The 20,744-nt window shown below is 45.1% G+C and overlaps 1 protein-coding gene across 2 annotated transcripts in view; it reads right to left on the minus strand.

Annotated features, from left to right (window-relative positions):
• The window catches only part of DAAM1 (dishevelled associated activator of morphogenesis 1), a 187,739-nt gene that overhangs the window by 63,447 nt on the left and 103,548 nt on the right, over positions 1–20,744 (minus strand). For both annotated transcript variants that reach the window (XM_084632792.1, XM_084632791.1), the window contains exon 4: positions 1,154–1,225. In XM_084632792.1, the coding sequence (XP_084488918.1) occupies positions 1,154–1,225 (72 nt within the window). The remainder of the gene's footprint in view (positions 1–1,153; positions 1,226–20,744) is intronic.

The following is a 20,744-nucleotide window of genomic DNA, read 5'->3' on the forward strand; positions in this document are numbered from 1 at the left end:
GGCTTTGTCAAGCCTGACCTTAAAAACCTCAAAGGAAGGAGATTCCACCACCTCCCTAGGTAACACATTCCAGTGCTTCACCACACTCCTAGTGAAAAAGTTTTTCCTAATATCCACCTTCATCTTCAGTCTAGTTATTGTAGCTGACTCACAGCTCGGCCTGACAGGACAGCAATTGCAACAGGGGAACAACTGGTGATGCAGTAGTACTGCTGAAAAGGATCTGAGGGTTGGAGTGGATCACAAACTGAATAGGAGACAACGTGAGGCAGTTGTGAAAAAGGCTAAAATCATTCTGGGGTGAATTAACAGGAGTGTCGTACGTAAGAGAAGGGAGCTAACTGTTCCGCTCTACTTGGCAATTGTGAGGTTTCAGCAGGAGTACTGTGTCCATTTCTGGGTGCTAAATGTTAGGAAAAATGTGGACACACTGGAGAGAGACCAGAGGAGAGCAACAAAAATGATATAAGGTTTAGAAAACCGGATTTATGACGAAAAGGTTAAAAAAACACAACTGGGCATGTTTAGTTGTGAGAAAAGAAGACTGAGGAGAGACCTGATAAGTCTTCAAATAAGTTAAGGGCTGTTATAAAGAGGTTGGTGATCAATTATTCTCCGTGTCCACTGACCATACAACAAGTAGTAATGGGCTTAATATGCAGCACAGGAGATTTAGATGAGATCTGAGGAAAATCTAACTATAACAGGTAGCTAAACCCTGGAATAAGCTTCCAAGGGAGGCTGTGGAATTCTCATCGTTGGAGGTTTAGAAGGACAGGTTGGACAAACACCTGTCAGGGATGGTGTAAGTTTACTTGGTCCTGCCTTAGCGCCGGGGGCAGGATCTGACATCTTGGGGTCCCTTCCAGCCTTACATTTCTGACATAAGGGTGAACGCAAGCCAAACTGCATGTTACGCATCATGCCATGACATTTCAGCTGCTTACCCTGTGTGCGTGCATACGTACACCTTATGTAAAACGCACACTGGGAGACAGTAAGTGTATTGAGAGGGAAAGGAGGCAGAATTTAGCATGGATTTGAGGACTGTAATATTCTGAAGTGTAACAGTTGATTACAGAATAACTACATTGCTAAAGAACACTTTTGTTTATTCTACATATGCCAGAAAAACAGTTGTAAAACTACTTACAGCAGCCATTGAATTTAGCTGATCAATGTAAAACTCAGGCCAGCTAGTGGCTCCTTTATTTTCTTCCTGGTCCTGAAAACAAAAAGAAACTCATCAGGAGAAATAAGGGTTACTTTCCTTTTACATTCTTTTATGAAGACTGAACACACAGCACACAATAATTCCATTATACCAGTTTAAGTTTGATTTAGAGCAGACTAGATTATGATGGTCCTTTCTGGCTTTAAAGTCAATGAGATTTCCTACATTCTGAGCCCACCATCCCAAGCATTCTGATCTAGGTATATTATTTGGTCTTTTTAACCCCAAAGCTCTATGGGACAAGGTCTTTACATGCAATCAGGGTTACAATGTCTGCTTTTAACTAAACGCTTCCCGATTTAACTGTGGCAATCTTCTGGTTCCAAGGTCCTTAGAGAACAACTTAACCCAGATCTCTCAGTACTGGAACTTTAAAATTTCTTCTGTTGAAAGCTTTTGACTGCGTAGCTTTGCTGAATGCAGTGAGGCTGCTTTTGATGTAGTTTGCTACAACTGACCCAGAGTAAATAAACTGGATATAAACCATATTTCACTCTTTTAGGAAGTAGCCATCATTTACCAAAACTCAAAATGGGCCATTAGACACTTCACTATAGATACAAGACTCTCTACCTGGGGGGTTATGATTTCTCCACAGATGTTAGAGGTAATGACCACTCAAACTACACTCTTTCAAGGGCTTTCGACTTTTTTCTACACCACTGTCCCATACTCCATCAGTTGCCAGTGGTAATCCTCAGAGGTGCTGCAGGCCCCTTAGCCCCCTGGAGTGGAGGATGGTGTATGGGGTACTCCCGGCTTAGCTGGAAGTAATGAGTGTATAGAAAAAGGCTCATAACATTCCTAATTTAAACAACTGCTGACTCCTGCCTTTGGATTCATTCTCGAGGGGCTGAAAACCATTGAGCTATGCTGCATGATTTAGAGTCCAGCTCTCTTGGCTGGAGATTACGACACGCTGCTGGGTGGAATACACCAGATAGCTTTTCAGGCTCTCCTGTGTCCTTGTACATGAGTCACTTGGAAGAGATCAAATTTACACTGGTGACATGGCATAGCAAGGAAGCATACGAGACAGGAAATAAAGCTGTTTACGGGTTCAGGAACATGCTCTCATGCTAACAGTTTCTCAATGACAGACACTTCCAGATTTGTTTGCTCTTTCGAGACCTGCAAAATGCTCTCCACACATCTGAAAGTTCACTCTTGATTCTCAAAGCAACAATCTGGATGGTCTTTGGTTATAGAAAGTTATACGGCATGAGGAGGCATAGGGCGCACGCACAAGCCGAACAGACACTGCTAACGAAAAATCTCAGATCAAGGGCTCGAGAGACATGCTCACCTGAAGTGCAGCCATAGGGACACAGGGACTAGAACAACCATCTAACATCACAATATTTGCAACACACCAGATTCCATGGCACCAGTCCCTTATAGCAACAGGGTTATGCTGACTGACTGACACAAGGCTAGACAGTGCACATATTCCTGTACACTCCTGGGAATAGTTACAGCAATGTTCCGAACACAAAAACCCATGTTTTGCTTGCGTTAGCCTGTGGCTCGGAATTACAAAAGCAATTCAAGCTGTAGCTTTCTAAAGTTTTGTTGACTCATCCTGGTACACCCAGTTACAACAACACACAAGGCCAATCCCCAGGTAACGAACCCCGCTTTGGCCGCTGGAAGGGATTTGAACCCAAGACCTCTCACATTCAAAGCACGAGCCTCTAGCACTTGTGCTAAAACACTAGCCCTCGTAGCTGGCAGGTGCAATATATTTGTTATCCTCTTATGTGGGCCTGCCACTAGAGGAGGACAAAGACCCATACTGTCCTACAACAAGACCCTCCCCCAGCCCACACACATCCATCCTTGCAAATACCAGGGTGGTTTGCTCACTGATGTAGGACTGCAATGATAACATTTTAGTTTGGGGCTGGCTTCAGAAACACTTTGTTTCCCCTGCCACAGACAGAACTACTGTTCAATTCTGTAGGCGGTTTCCCACATAGCCAGCCAGATTTAAAGGGACAAAATTACTATTTTTACACTCCAAGGCTTAAATCTGGATGCTACATTAATCCCTCTCCCCCTCGCAATCAAACCTTTTTTCCTAGCTGAGCTATTTAGACCTAAGAAATATAAGGATTTGTAACAGAAATCCTGATTCAGCTTTAATTCTAGCCTTGAGAATTGCACTGATAACAGAAATGCCAGGCAGTCATATTGTCAACATTGTTTGGAGTGAGGTTTTTTGGGGAGGATGGAGGAGTGAAGGCAGGGATGGCACAGAGATTATTTGTCCAAGAGTTAGTGTCTAGGATCACACAGAGACATGAAGAAAAAGTTCTTTCCAGTTCAAGTGACCCTTGACATGAGCAGGTTGATGCAAGCTTTAATTGCAAGTTTCCCTGTAGAAATATCCAGCACACAACGAGTCTGCTGCTGGTGCATCAGAAACACCAGATTACCTTGTAAGAGAGCCAAGTCTGCAAATGAACCTGTTTCCCTCACTTACAAGGTTGGTGAATTCACTGTCAGTTCCCCAGCGCCCCCGTGGAGGGAAGGGAGCACCAGCTGTCTCACACCAGCAGCGTATATTACCAAGTGATACAACAGTAAAATTAGGTCAGTCCCAGAGAAAACCGTTAGCTTGCGCTGATGGCTCGCTGCCAAGAATCAGTATTAGAATCCACAGAAAAACAATTACACTGTGTATAACCCCCACCTCCCCTCTCCACAAGGTTACAACTAAATACAAAGACAAAAGTCACATAGTACTTTTTCTTTAAAAAAAAAGACTTTAGTTTATCTTCTGCTTTGAAAAGTAAGAGAAAACTGAAGTTTGCATTCATAGGTTGATTGAGTTTAAGGCAAGATTGTAATCATCTAGTTGGACCTTCTGTATAATACACAGGCCATATAATTTCACCCAGTTATTCTTGTTTCAAGCCCATAACTTTGTTTGAGCTAGAGCATATATGTTTTAGAACATGAAAAATAAAATTGGCTTCTCTGCTCCATGGACTTTAGCATTTATTAAGAAACTCCCTAACTTTTCCCCAAGTGTTAATAAGTACCATCTGCATCAGATACATTTCGCCATCTCGGTCAACACCCTGGTTCTGATGGAATTCCCTAATGTCAACAACATAGCATGTCAATAACCAGCACAAACACTCCAGATCTGACCCTACTGGCTTAAAAGCCCCTGAAACTGTTGGGCCTGGCACAGCTAAGGTAGCAGCAGCCTCTTCAGAACAATTGTTGTTCCTATTTTGTTAGTGATAAGTCAGACATACTTGCTATGAAACAATGACCTCATTTTCTCCGAGGTGCTGAGCACCCTCGATTCACACTGAAGTCAAGGGGAGGAGGGAGGTTTCAGCTTCTCAAGAGATCATCCAACAAGTCTTTAAAAGGACTGGCAGCATCAGGATATCTCGGGTTGTTCTCACATAGGAATCTCTTTGCTCCCTCACCGATTTCAGGGTTCTGATTAGAGCTGGTTGGAACATTTCTGCATCCCACCCTCTCCTCTGAAAACTCAAAATTTTTTGGGAGAAGTCAAAAAGCAACACCACAGTCTCAGGTCAGTGAGGGAAGACTGTTCATCATGGGAGATGTAGTCCCACTGGGGATCCCATCCCATTGAAAGAAAGGGAGCACAAAGCATCCAAACTACAAATCCCACAAGGCACATAGCAGCATTTCAGTATTAAAACAAAAATGGTCAGATCCATGAGGAGGGCAAATTCTAAACTCGAGTTCTCCACCAAAAAGGCTTTGCCTCCAGCAGCCAACTTCTCCAGCCCCACCAATGATTACATCCAAGGACCATTAGCATCAGCTCTCCAGCTGATCTCAGTGATGAAAAGACTCAAGACCAACCCATTCCTTGCAATGAGAGAGTCACAGCTGGAAATGGAATTTGGTTTTCAGGCTAGCTCCTCCGGCTACACTTTCCAGAGTCGACACCCAATGAGAAGATGCCCCTAATGACAAGAGTAAATGTGTTGTTCCTCCATTCACGTACACAAAGCAATTTAATAGCAGGTAACAATACACTAGCAAATGCAGTTCTGATCCTTTAAGCAATAGCTTCAGCCTCCAGGCTGAGTGCTTTCAATGAGTTCCAGAACTTGCCCTGGTTTTCTAGTCAATTTAGTTCTCAGCACTTTCAAGGCCATTGACCAGAGATGCTCCCACAATAATAAAAATCACTTCCTGTGCAGAACTGTAGCAGCCCCTTCCTATAAAAGGTGTCCTGGCAAATTTCTGCACAGGCCATCAAGTCTTCCCACCCGATCATTAACCCTCAGGCAACTCCCAGTGCCTCAAGCTTCTACAGCTTGCTCACGAAAGCTTATGCTCTAATAAATTGGTTAGTCTCTAAGGTGCCACAAGTACTCCTTTTCTTTTTGCGAATACAGACTAACATGGCTGTTACTCTGAAACCTTAAGTTTACAGACGTTTAACTAGATGGATTTTGAATAAACAGCCCAGACACCCTCATGCCCCCAAGACTGAGGTGCAAACGAAGAGTTCAACCACTTTGACAAATCTGTGCCCCCTTCCGCTTGAGTGTCTTTACTGGGGGAGAGTGGCTGGGCCTGGGGTATATATTGTTCCCCCATGGCTGAATTTCCTTCTCCAGTGACCTAAGGACTGAGGAACAAGCACAGCCAGGGCATGCCGCTGTTGAGTGTGACTCTGAACCTGCTGAAGGGGTGGAAGAAGAGGACACTACTAGAAGCCAGAACTTTGGGATCTGACACCTTTGCAGGCAGGCCCTGTGCCCTTTCCTTTTGGGGTGGGGGAGATAAACCCCAGTCTCCAACTGGACTGTGTAGTGTGTTTGTGAGTGAGTGATCTCCACAGGGACATGCTCACAGAGAGTCTCCCCTCACCACCCCCTCCCATGTGTGCTGATGAGCTGGCTTGGTGGTAACAAGGTCAAGTTGATTTTTCTATTCAGTGGCTGCATTAACTAAATCCCTACCCTAGGGAAATCCTGCCATTGATATAAACCTGTCTGCAAGCCTCAGCTCCTGTAGACATCAGGAAGTTTACGAGAAAGCGCCACCTTTCTGACTGAGAAAACCTTATGTGGACCCTCCATCCTCTGCTTTAGTTAGGTGTTTTCCTACCCCCTCACCCACAAGTACCAGGGGGTTTTATTCAATGTCCGAGTCAACTCCCCCTGACATTTTACACCCATTAGGGAATAAACAGACTGGAGATTTTTTAGTAAGTTAGAACCAAAAAAAAAAAAAAGTGTCATGACAAGAGACCGGTGCAAAATCTAATGAACCTCAAGTAACTTCTGATGTTTTACAGAGCCTGCTTCTGTGTGGATGGCTCTAAAGTCACTGATATTTATGCCAAATGTAGTGGGGCACCTGCCCCACTCCAATAGGCAGGGGAGCAGCCAAGCTAGGCCGATTGGGGAAGCAGCCACAGCTGTGGCCAGCTCACTCAGGGCCCAGCTGGCCCTCCTTATAAGAGGGCTGGAGGCCAGGAGCTGGAGGAGTCTCTCTCTAGCTCTGGAGAGAGAAGGACCTGGCTGCCTGGGAGAGAAGGGTACCTGAGGTAGAGTAGTGCTGGGAAAAGGCAAAAGGAGCTGGGGAGCTCCAGCCTGGTAACTCCCCAGGCTGCAGGCATTGGGCAAGGTCTAAAGAAGGGACTGGGGCTGCAGAGGTGCAGTCCGGGGTTAGGCAGAGGCAGCAGGTCCAAACCCCCTGGCCAGTGACGGGTGGTTTACAGACTGCAGTCTGCCCCAGTGAGCGGGGGCTAGATGATGACTGGCAGTAGTCACTGAGGCAAGGTGGGTTTAGAGGGTTGGGGGGTTCCCCTGGGAGGGGAGACCCAGAGAGAGTGGGGGAACTGCTGGGGCAGAACCCTGAGGTAAAGAGGCACCGGGGTCCAGGAGGGACACGGGGCTACAGCAGGTGAGCCACCAGCCTGCAGAGGGCGCTCTGTGCTGGAATTGAGCTAATTCTCAAGACAACCAGCAGGAGGCACTGCTGTGCCGTTGAGTCCTCGCCTCGCTACACATCTCAATAAGTTTACCTTGGCTGCCAAAGCTCAGAAATGCTAAGTTCCATGTCCCTGCTCCAATCAGGGCCTGCATACTCAATTCCAGGAAGAAAATGCAGGTACATTTTGCTTAGATCAACTTTTTAAAAAATTTCCCAGTAATGTGCAAGAACCTATCAGCCTTCATGCAACACAGGACTGCTTTGGTCTTATCCAATAAGGCTTTAAAAGGAAATGTTAATCTTTTAGCTGTGTTTGCAACAGAATGTAATACAAAAATAAAGACAGGTACACAGAGTACAATCTAACTTTACAAAGCAGCTACAACAGGAAAGCCTGTAAAACAAACTAGTGAAACTGGGGGCATCAATTTTTTGAGGCCCAACCTGAACCCTTTAAAGAAGTCTGATTTTTCAGGAGGTGCTTATCCTTCAGCCTCCAGGAGCCAGACCCTCTGAAGGTGTCACAAGCTGGACACCTAAAAGATCGATGCACTCAAAATCGCTTGTCACTTTGGAAAAATCTTAGCCTGAGTTCATCCCTAGTGATATGACTGGGCTAAAGCAGAAGTGAGAGTTATTCACACACCATGATGGTCGGCTGAGTCACTTTCTTCAAACCAGACACAAGGGGAAGAGAGAAATGGGAAATGAAGCGACAAACAAATGACTCCTTCAGGGCTGGCTGGATTGGCTGTTGTCAGGGGCAACCCAAGGTCCTGTGTGTAGGGCCTGCCCTAGGTGTTTTGCCGCCCCAGGGCGAAAAATGTTTTTGGTCCCCCCCGCCCCCCGGAAGCGGCTGAGCGAAAAGCCAACCCCCTCCAACTTGGCATCCCCTGGATGCTGATTTGGTGCCCTCTGGAAGCTGGCACACTGAACACCTGCCCCTAAGGCTGGCCCTGCCTGTCTGGAATAGGACCCTGGTGAGAATGGGCATGTGTCAAGGTTCCTCCCCCACTCTGAACTCTAGGGTACAGATGTGGGGACCTGCATGAAAAACCTCCTAAGCTTATCTTTACCAGCTTAGGTCAAAACTTCCCCAAGGTACAAAATATTACCCCTTGGACAGGCCGCTACCACCACCAAACTAATACTGGTTACTGGGGAAGAGCTGTTTGGACGCGTCCTTCCCCCCAAAATACTTCCCAAAACCTTGCACCCCACTTCCTGGACAAGGTTTGGTAAAAAGCCTCACCAATTTGCCTAGGTGACTACAGACCCAGACCCTTGGATCTTAAGAACAATGAACAATCCTCCCAACACTTGCACTCCCCCTTTCCTGGGAAATGTTGGATAAAAAGCCTCACCAATTTGCCTAGGTGACTACAGACCCAGACCCTTGGATCTTAGAACAATGAAAAAGCATTCAGTGTTTTACAAGAAGACTTTTAATAAAAAATAGAAGTAAATAGAAATAAAGAAATCCCCCCTGTAAAATCAGGATGGTAGATATCTTACAGGGTAATTAGATTCAAAAACATAGAGAACCCCTCTAGGCAAAACCTTAAGTTACAAAAAAGATACACAGACAGAAATAGTTATTCTATTCAGCACAATTCTTTTCTCAGCCATTTAAAGAAATCATAATCTAACACATACCTAGCTAGATTACTTACTAAAAGTTCTAAGACTCCATTCCTGTTCTGTCCCCGGCCAAGAGGACTACAGACAGACCCAGACCCTTTGTTTCTCTCCCTCCTCCCAGCTTTTGAAAGTATCTTGTCTCCTCATTGGTCATTTTGGTCAGGTGCCAGCGAGGTTACCTTTAGCTTCTTAACCCTTTACAGGTGAGAGGAGCTTTCCCCTGGCCAGGAGGGATTTCAAAGGGGTTTACCCTTCCCTTTATATTTATGACAGCATGGTTGCTCTTTGGTGTCTCTGTCCTTCTCTTAGAGCAGTGGTTCTTAACCTGGGGTGCGAGATGCCCTTTCTGGGGGTGCGAGACATGCCAGATTTTTTTAGAAGGTAAATCATCAAAAGCACAAATTAAGCTCCTACTACTTTGTTTCATCAAACCTATGTATTTATTAACATTATACATTTTTTAACAATTACTGTAATTTACAAACGACTATATCTAGGTTTAAAGAACTGACCTACTTCAACGATTTTTGATAAGGGGTCCGAGAACATATTTTGAGAACCAAAGGGGCGCAGGCAGGTTGCAGTAAAGGTTAAGAACCACTGTCTTAGAGAGACCTCAATGGAGAGTTGTGGATGTCTGTGCCTCTTCCTGACGAGCTCTCAGGCATGGGGTCCTGCAGGGCACCGTTCTGCCACCCCTCCTGGTTAATGGGTAGGTGAGGGCTCATAAGGAGTCATGGGTTTTCAGCATGCTGATGGCACCCAATCATAGGTCTCTAGCTCATCCAGCTTGGATAAAGCAGTGCAGCACTCAGGCCGCGTCAGGCTGATCGGTCTCATCCATGCCCCCTAGTTATCTGAAACTCAACCCAAATGAGATTGAGGGGATGACGACTGTGCTGGGTGAAGCAACTGGAGGGAACATCGATCCTTTTGATGGAGGGAGTACATCTGCCAGTTACTAGGCAATGCAACTTCAGGCCCCCAGCTGCTGTTGGACAATCACATTGACAGCAGCAACACACACAGCAACTTACCATCTGATGCAGCCTTCCCTTTCAGACTCAGACTGTGCTCCTGTTCTAAATGCCTGTCTTACCTCAAGATTAGACCGCTGCAATGCGCTCCCCAGGGGGCTACACCCTACAACCATTTGGAGACGGCAGCTGTATCAGTCTCTGGGAGCTTGTGACATTGGTGCTCCGGGATCTGCACTGGCTGCCTGTTGCTCTGCAGGTGGAGTTATAGGTTGTAACCAACACCTTAAAAGCCCTAAATGGCCTGGGACTGGCCTACCTGGGGGATGACCTCTCTCCCCTAGCCAAACAGCTGCAGCCTGCTGTGGTGCCCAAAACTGGACCCCTGGCATTGTAAAAGAGCGCGTGGTAGCTGGCAGGGGAATCTCGGTGAGGGTTCTGGAACTGTGGAATTTGCCCACCCCTTCCCCTCCCCATTTAGTCCAAAACCTTCTGAATTTGGTGACTTTCCAGGCATGCTTCGTTACTGCACGATGAACGATGCTCTCCCCTATGCTGGTGTAATTCCAGTGAAGTCAGTAGAGCTGCAACCACTTTTACATCAGTGTCAGATAAGATCAAAATGAGACCCTGGCTTCACATTCAAGGTAACGGACTTGAATTCAGAAGATCTGGGTTCTGTTATTTGCTACAGACTTGCTGAGTGACCTTGAGCAAATCACTCAAGCTCTCTGACTCCCTCCGCCTCCATCATCTGTAAAACGGGGTCAGTACTTCCCTAGCTCACAGAGACGCTGTGAGGTTAAATTCATAACTGTTAGTGAGACGCTCAGATAAGACAATGATGAAGGCCACAGAAAAACATCTAAACAAACCCACCCTAAGGTAGAGCACGTGATCACTAGCATGTATTTGCACAGGCCACGTTAGCTGTAGCGTCCTCATTTGGCGGCATACCACAGCACCTTACATTCAGATACACTCAGACCCTGCTTTGCGTGATGGATGGAGGGCTGACAAGTGGACTACCTCCAGAGCCTTCTGCGAGGTGTGGTGGAGCAAGAAGTCCTTCTGCCTTTGTGGGGACTGGGAGCGCCCTCAATGGTTTGTAAGTGGGTGGAGGCCTATGCACAAAGTTCTTCCTCCAGCAACCGTGTGTCTAACAGGTCAGTTGTCAGCAAGTGCCTCTTGCCAAGATACTTTTGAATCTCACAACTAAAGTAAAAAAAAACATGGATTTCTTGGAGGTTAAGTTAGAATCTTGTTGCACACTCACTGAGCAATACACTTCAGTGACACATCAAGCATAGTGTTCCTATGGGGAGCCTGCAGAATTTGCTTAATATAGAGCAAAAATAAAATGTTTGCTCTAAAAAAAAAGAGCCGCCTCCTCTTATTTGCACAAGCTAAGTGACATTAGCATTTCAAGGGAGTGCAAAATGTAAGTGAGCTAAACAGGTATGTCCTGTTCATGAGCAAAATCATTGCTTAAATATTAAGGAAAGCACTCCCCATATGCTAAGTGCTTTTGCATCTGGTTGTATGGTCATTCATGCCTTCAGTTTAGAATTTTGCACAGACAACTACTTGCTATGCCAACGATAATCCCTATAATAAGCACATCCATTCTCTCACACAACCTTCGGATGGCAAAGCAGGCTCTTTGCAAAAACGTCGTAACCCTGGCTTGAGCTGTGCAGCTGCTGTGATTCATGGAGAGAATATTTGGGTGCTAATCAGCAAGAACAATCACTTCTCTAAAAAATAAAATAAATAAATAAATCAGGGATAATATATATTTATGAACGTAAGCAAGAAGAACAAAATATATGGTATCTTTTCACAGAGGAGAATGAATGCTCACTCATAAGATTATTAAATCTGATAAGCAAAAAATATTTGTAGGGCTGTCAAACAATTAAAAGAATTGATCACGATCAATCGTGAGATAAAAATATAATGGTGATTAATTGCAGTTTTAATCATACTGTTAAACAAATAGAATACCATTTATTTAAATATTTTTGGACGTTTTCTACATTTTCAAATATATTGATTTCAATTACCACACAGAATACAAGTGTACAGTGCTCACTATTATTTTTTATTGCAAATATTTGCACTGTAAAGAAGATAAAAAAATATTTTTCAATTCACCTCGTACAAGTACTGTAGTGCAGTCTCCTCGTTGTGAAAGCGCACCTTACAAATGTAGAATTTTTTTTTCCTCCATAACCACACTCAAAAACAAAACAATGTAAAACTTTAGAGCCTACAAGTCCACTCAGTCCTACTTCTTGTTCAGGGAAACGCTAAGCCAAACAAGTTTCTTTACATTTATGGGAAATAATGCTGCTGGCTTCTTATTTACAATGTGAGCTGAAAGTGAGACCGGGCATTTGCATGGCACTCTCGTAGCCAGTGTTGCACGGTATTGACATGCGAGATATGCTAAACATTCGTATGCCCCTTCATGCTTCGATCACGATTCCCGGGGGACATGCTTTCCATGCCGACAGGTTCTGCTCGGTAACTATCCAATCCAAAGCAGTGCGGACCAAAGCATGTTCATTTTCATCATTCGAGTCAGATACCTTCAACAGAGGGCTGATCTCCTTTTTTGGTGGTTCGGGTTCTGTAGTTTCCAAATCAGAGAGTGTTGCTCTTTTAAGACTTCTGACAGCATGTTCCACACCTCGTACTTCTCAGATTCTTGATGGCACTTCAGATTCTTAAACCTTCAGTTGAGTGCCGTAGTTATCTTTAGAAATCTTACATTGGTACCTTCTTCGCGTTTTGTCAAATCTGTAGTGAAAGTATTCTCCCATGCATCTGATGAAGTGGGTATTCACCCACAAAAGTTTATGCTCCAATACGTCTGTTAGTCTATAAGGTGCCACAGGACTCTTTGCCGCTTTCACAGATCCAGACAAACACAGCTACCCCTCTGATACTTGTTCTTAAATTGAACAACATACGCTGGTGTCATCATCCAAGACTGCCATAACATGAAATATATGGCAGAATGCAGGTAAAACTATGGAGCAGGAGACATACAATTCTCCCCCAAGGAGTTGAGTCACAAATTTTATTCACACATGTATTAACAAGCATCATCAGCATAGAACCATGTCCTCTGGAATGGTGGCCGAAGCATGAAGGGGGCATGCAAATGTTTAGTGCATCTGGCATGTAAATACCTTGCAACGCCCATGCCTACAACAGCGCCATGTGAACGCCTGTTCTCACTTTCAGTTGACACTGTAAATAGAAGTGGTCAGCATTATCTTCCGTAAATGTAAACAAACTTGTTTTTCTTAGTGACTGGCTAAACAAGAAGTAGGACTAAATGGAGTCATAGCCTCTAAAGTTTTAATTGTTTTGGTCTTGAGTGCAGTTATGTAACAAAAAAATCTACATTTGTAAGTTGCACGTTCATGACAAAGATTGCACTACAGTACTGGTAGCTGGTGAACTGAAAAATACTATTTCTTTATCTTCTTTACAGGACAAATATTTGTAATCAAAAATAATAATATAAAGTGAGCACTGTGCACTTTGTATTCTGTGTTGTAATTGAAATAAATATATTTGAAAATGTAGAAAAAAATTCAAACATTTATAATAAATGAAAATGGGTATTATTAACAGTGTGATTAAAACTCCGATTAATCATGATTTTTTTTAATCCAGTTAATTTGTTTTTAACTAATTGCTTGAGTTAACTGTGATTGACAGCCCTAATTATTTGCAAAAAAATATGCTACTCAAGGAAACATGGGCTACTTTTTGCCTCTGCTGTTAGAGTATTCACACTTACCGTAGTTTGGAAGCTGAACTGGGCAGTAGGAGGAATTTAGGAGTAGCATACTAGTAAATTACAAGTGGCTGACAAGAGCCAAGAGGATTCAAGCACTGCCTGATGCCAGGCTACTCAGAGAGACCATCACTTTTACTGGAAGTAAAAGGAGGTTTCTCCATGCCAAGTTGCACTAGGTTTATTCAGGAGTGACTGATATCTCCTGCCTGAAGGACAGTCTATCTCCTACATCCTCACAAGCAAGGGAATCTATAAAACCATGAGGTAGTACACATCAGTGGCACCAGTCACAACTTGGTCCTGCTGATCGGTATATTAACATATTTGGACACACACACAAAGCCAAATCTAAAATATTTCTACTGTTGGATCCTTTTAGCTCAGACCCCACATCTACTAACTGACTGGGTAACTTTTAGGATGATCAAAAGCCATTTTCTAATGTGCTTGCACTTGCTCTCAGAAAATCAGCAAAATGCCGTGTCATACATAGTGTGACTTTGCACAGACCACTACAAGAGGGCAAGAATTTGTTAAGAAGGGTAGGGAACCGTAGACCATGGGTTATCAATGTGAGGGTCGTAAACCCATCCCTTTGGGACCCTGAAACTTTCTGTTGCCACACAGAATCATGGTATGGCAAAGGCCGCTAGCCAATGCTTCAGGCTAATCCCAGGAGGCAGTTTCAGTCACATTCCTACAGTCACCAGATACTGACATGGAAATTCGGAGGCTTCGACGGTAATCCCTATTTAGAGAGTGATGTTAGAAGTATCCCATATGATGAACACGCAGGCGTCTAGAGCCACATCATCTTGAGTTCCAGTCACGTAGGACATGACAACCCAAGTAAGGCAGAGGCCTGATCAGTGCTCTTAGAGAGGTCTCCGGGGTGGGGGTGGGGGGGCACTGTAATCTTTGAGACATGATGCCGAAACTCAATACTTGGCATTCTCCTAGTTTAGGACCAAAAATAAATCAATAAATAAAATCAGTGCCCCGCGTGGTGTTGGGGGGCATTTCTACACTACTGGAACCATAGCAGGAACAAAGGTGACCAAGCAGTTAACTGAAGTACAGATCACTTATGGTCATTCAAGATACCATGGCTTCCTCCCTGCACCCCATGAGGGGAGCAGTCCTGGACTCCCGGTCGAATTCCATCCCAACAAGAGTCCGTAACTAAATCCTGCCGACTAAACTCTCTTGGATTCCTTCACTTCCCACCCTACCTGGCCCTGCAGCTAGGCTCCACATTCCAACCCCTTACACGGCTGTATTTCAGGATCACATGAAGCGAGCCCAGCACAGGCACGTGTATCTGTATTCCCACACACAAACACCAGGGGATCCTCAGGCACTGGGGGTGGGGAATACAGACCTCAGATATTATCACAGTCCCCATTGTGCTTGCCTCATTTCACTTTCTATCTGGAGTCATTTGATTTTAATGGGGCTCCTCCCCTGCTGAATGGCAATGAGCAATTACCCTTCACTTGACCCCATTCCCCATCTGGCATTTTAGGCCTGGAGGGAAAACAGGCAGAGGTTAAATGAGATGGTTTCCTGGGAGGCTCAGAGGATCCAGAATCTGAAGCACGGCAAGAGGATTTCTCCTGTAGCGTAGCAAAGCAATGACATCTAGAGAGACACAGCATAAGCTGTCTTAGTTGGCCCTGAGGAAGTACAGCATGGAAATATTGCACAGCCCCATAGGGATACCTGGCCTGTCACCCGCATGATCATTGCCCCTTGCAACAAGCACTTAAAATTCCTTTACAGATACATCATTTGGTTCCTACCACTAATTCAACACTCCAGAGAGGAGGGCCACAGGAAAGATGCCAGAACTGCTTAGCCTCACAAGCCTAGGCGTTGATGGGCTAGGCTAACGTAACCACTAGATTCCTCCCTCTCTACTACATCCTGGGCTTCCTCCCAGGAGGGACGGGGAATCAGATACAGAGCAACAGCAGCAAGCTGGAGATAAAGGAGAAATAAAAAGGGGAGGGTGCAGGTGATCCTCACAGCAGCCCCTCTTCCAATGGCCACCCACTGTTTGGACAGATGTTACAACTTCCCTTTCGCACCTGTGGCTCCATCACAGCTGTGGGAAGTGTTGGAAGGGCTCAGCACAGCTTCCTGCCATCTGCCGATGGGCATGCAAGACAGGACACATGCCTGCATCCCAGGCTGAAAGGGAGAGGGAAGCGCTGTTTGTGTCAGAGTGAAAGGAAGTGGTGGAGCAAAAAGGTCTCTAAAGAGGAAAGCTGAACACCACAACAGACAACTTTTCCCTTAGAATTAACTTGCCGAATTACAAATATTTCCCTTTTCTCAGCTTCCCCCTTGAGTTCTCTTATCGCTGCCTCCTTGTTTAAAGACCTCTCTCAATTAAGTGCAGCAGAACCTCATTAATTCATGCTAACAACCGGGCAAACTCAGCGTAGATCACTTAATACTGCCACTTGGTGAGCAAAGGAGCAAAGTACAGTGGAAGAACAAGGACAATGCAGCACAATATGGACTTCCTTCAGATGTTTGCAGAGGGTCGCTGAGCTGTAATTATTCAGGTCAAAAGCCTGCAGTGCTCCAGTGACTGATGAAGCCCCACCGTAAACAGCAGAACCAGCTCATAAGTCTTCACTGAGCAGAGACCTCACTGCGTGTGAATTTTTGGGTGTGAAAATGAGCAGAGTGCATATGAGTGAGATCTTACTGTGGAGCACAGTTTGGTTTCCATGCAATACATTTCACGTAATGCTTCTCAAGAGTAACGGGATTGATTAATGGCAATGCCGTGACTCAGACGAATGCAGAACATGTGCTCAGCGACTGCTCACAAAAGGCTTTGACCTCAGGGCTTTGCAGAGCCCCCAGATTCCCACCCCCAGACTGGGAGAAACTGGACATGTGAAGTTGCATTTCAGCTTTCATTAAGTAGTAGTAGTAAGTTCCTAGCCCTTTTCTCGGGGAAGGTCACCTTGGAAATGGAAAGGGATATGAACACTGGCAAGCCAGTGGCTGAAAATAACCAGCAGCTGGGCTCCACACCTGCAAGAGGTGGCTGGGGGGCCACCTATATATCCTCCCATCACATACCCCTATAGACAAATGAGACCGTGGCATCTGGATGTACCCTACAAATTAACCTCCTTAAAAGTCTTCAGGCCTCACTTGTACAATGCAGGGTAGAAACAGCAGAGAGGAATCAATGATGTGGGGGGATGGAAACAAGGCAAAAAGGGGTTTTGAAAGCCTGCCTAAAAGGGCTGTGGTTGGTTCAGCTTTCCACCCATCAGTACCATCTTACTAAGAAGGGAAATGCTGGGCAGGACACAGGGGCCATGGGATCTTTGGTTTAGATACACGTGGCACCTTCTCACTGTACAGCACCTCTAAGTCCTGCATCAGCAGGACGTGAGCTCTAGCTGTAGAACTGGAATCCATGATCTCTTGTCCGACAGAAGTAGCAACAGCTGATGGAGGCGTTGCCTCATCTTTCCCCCAGGCTGCAATAGCAACCTGTCTGTCGCTGCTGATTAATGTAAGGAAAGAATTGCAGACATGAATCACACTGGTGCTAATTGTCCGTATAATTATGAAGAACAGATGGAGGGAGGAACAGAAGAAATTCAGGGTATAGAAAGCCACTCTGCCAGTGATTCTATGCACTGTGTGATCTCAATAGGTAGGTTGTACATATGCTTTTGTGAATGCAGAGGATATACTAGGAGACTGCTGTCTAAACGTGTCCGGTTGGCCAGCTCCTGAATTCCTTCAGGTTCTCACAACTTGTTCATTTTCTTTAATAACCTCTTCGGATAATGCCTTTGCTCTCCCTTGCTTAGATGGAGGGAGCGAGGATATTTGCAGGTGTCCCTTTAAATTCACTAGGTGAGTGTACAGTGGTTGTACAGGTCGCTCCTCCTTGAGGGAAAGCTTCCTTCACTTGTGCTTTTTAAAAGCTAGGCCAGATCCCAATCTAACGCTCAGAATCCAGTGTCATTTTGTTGCTTACTAGGAACTGCTATTTTAAGACAAACAATAGGTGAATTACGGTATATTAAACACTATGTAGCATAATCAGTTGTTTGTTTCAATATGTAATATTTATTGTAAAGCATTTCAGGCAACTGATCGGCCTGTCACATACATAGTTTTGGTAGTTTGATGTCCTATAATTTTTGCAGAAAACACCATCTGGTCAACATGCTTGTTGCTCTCTGTCTCCTCTATCCCTTTAAATGTCTTTCCATTCCAGCTTCCAGCAACCTGGCAAATAAAGATGAAATGGACTCTGATCCAAATGAGCTCTTGCACAGTACTGTCGCTTCTCTTGGCTGTGTGAAATTGACAGATACTGTGAGCACTCTGTTTCACACCATCCGTAAAGTCATTGGTAACTGCTACTGTACAAGCCTAATTAACAAACCTAGTCAATCTCGTCCCCTTAGGGGAAGTAGCAATGAGACAAGGTGCCTCATTAGCACTTTCAGGGGAAGGTCAGTAGTCTGTATGCCCTGGTGGATGTGCACTGGCAGGGCAGTGGGTGACAGTTTTGTTTTCATCATATGGCACATCTTATAAACGAGGTGCTGCTTTGCTACAAATGTGATTTGAATTTTAATCTACTCTCTACACCCCATTCACCATCTCCCACCTCCTGGGGCATTTTGTACCCTTTTTGCGCTTTCTGCTGCAGGAGACAAGAATGCTCTCCCAGCAAGTCTCCGCCACTCACTTTCTCACCACTCTGCATCAATGGCTCACTGACTGCTTGTTCTCTAGGCAGTCCTAAAGCACCCAATGCCCACAGCAGCTTAGTGAGAAGCACAAAAGAGTTTGTTCAACCGCCCTGTTCAGAACTTGTAGAGTCTCGTTTGCTGTGACACGTGCACATGCAAAATTTGGGCCATCATCCAGGCCCTTCCTAAAGAGGTTTTTCATTCGGACATTTGCAGCAGCTCTAAGACAAACAGCTCACCCCAACCTGCAAAGAATTTAGAAAACAGCCCCAGAAGCAACATCACAAGAATAAAGACTACCCTGAAGTTCCCTTCCGTATTGTAACTACCACCCTAGTCCTCAGCTCAAAGCTTCAGACACTCAGATCACAACACGACAGAACAGCATTTTGTTGCCCTTTGGCCACAGCACTTCCATCTAGCAGTGAACCCAAGACTCTTAGTTTCTGGCAAGTGCTAAATTAGCATCTCCACAATGAACAAAAGCCAGGCCTGGAGAAGGGAGGAGAAACAGCAGTGCTACTATGAATGAGCTGCCGTGACTGCCCGTAATGCCCTTTGCCTGACAATTGCAGCGCAGACAGCCTGCGGGGTGGTCAGGGTGGGTTTGGAGCTGCGCTGTAATAATTTATTAACACCGTATACTGCCCTGTTTATTGGGATATTTACTGTATGAATTCACTGGGCTAACTCAATAGACAGCTGTCTGCAGAAACAGGCAGGAAGGAAGACAGGCTCAGGATAGCCACCTCTGAGCAAATACTTGAGAGATGCTACAGGACAATGCCAGAATTACTAACTTTGGTGATTTCACCTCCCTTTCCAGCCAACCTGCCGAACTGGTTTAGATCAGGAAGGGTTCAAAGCCCAGGAACAAGAAGAACAACGAACTATAGCAGGGTTTTAAAAGGGCCTCTCCAGAGAAAGGGGGAACCAGACTGAGACGCAGGCACCTGCTGGGGTGTCTGGGGCACTCAGGCCTGCGCACGTTGCCATCAGGGCACGGTAAAGCCTTTAGATAAGACAGGCATTTATGCAGACCTTGTTATTTAAAAAAAACAAAAACAGGCGCCATTTTTCTCTAAGTGATTTGTTCCTACTTCTAAAACAAACAAACAATGCTTTGTTTTAAGGCGGCTGGCTGGCCAGTATACGCCACTGGCCACTAATTCCCAAAGGAAAGAACTGCGCATGCATGAACTTGGTCAGACTTGCAGGATAAGAACGGCTGGCACAGCAAACCCGGGCCTGATCTAGGAGCGGGGGAATTACAAAATTCCACCGCAGAGGAGGTAAAGGCCTGAGGGGACGCACAGGGAGAGACCAGAACAGGAAAAGGTCTACATATCCGAGACACTGGGTCTCTGCTCAGAAAGGGGACAGAGATGCAGCTAGCCCTGCAATTGTGACAGTGGCATCCCTCAACATACCGTCAAATTTTATCTATGTACTTATATGGATCCCTTCATGATGCTATGAGAGCACTATGTAGCAATTCAGCCACAGAATTCTTGAAAGATCTTCTTGAAGTTTAAGAAAAACAGCCAATATCTTAGAAAATGAATTAAAAGTAGCTTCAGGTACATCCCCTGCCTCTGAATTTCTCTGCAAACAGCTAATGGCTTTGCAATCACATTCTTTTTTTGCCAAATAATTTCTCTCTCCCTTGTTCCTCTTGAAAGACCCAAACAAAACAAGCGAGCAAAGAGCAAAACTGACTAACAGAACGCCACTAGCCATCACCTTCAGCCCCCAACTAAAACCTCTCCAGTGCATCATCAAGGATCTACAACCTATCCTGAAGGACGACTTATCACTCTCACAGATCTTGGGAGACAGGCCAGTCCTGGCTTACAGACAGCCCCCCACCCTGAAGCAAATACTCATCAGCAACCACACACCACACAACAGAACCACTAACCCAGGAACCTATCCTTGCAACAAAGCCCGTTGCCAACTGGGTCCACATATCTATTCAGGGGACACCATCATAGGGCCTAATCACATCAGCCACACTATCAGAGGCTCGTTCACCTGCACATCTACCAAAGTGATACATGCCATCATGTGCCAGCAATGCCCCTCTGCCATGTACATTGGTCAAACTGGACAGTCTCTACGTAAAAGAATAAATGGACACAAATCAGATGTCAAGAATTATAACATTCAAAAACCAGTTGGAGAACACTTCAATCTCTCTGGTCACTTGATTACAGACCTTAAAGTGGCAATTCTTCAACAAAAAAACTTCAAAAACAGACTCCAAGGAGAGACTGCTGAATTGGAATTAATTTGCAAACTGGATACAATTAATTTAGGCTTGAATAGAGACTAGGAGTGGATGAGTCATTACACAAAGTAAAACTATTTCCCCA

Source organism: Lepidochelys olivacea (genome assembly GCF_965140295.1).
Source record: "Lepidochelys olivacea isolate rLepOli2 genome assembly, chromosome: 6".
Taxonomy (NCBI): domain Eukaryota; kingdom Metazoa; phylum Chordata; order Testudines; family Cheloniidae; genus Lepidochelys; species Lepidochelys olivacea.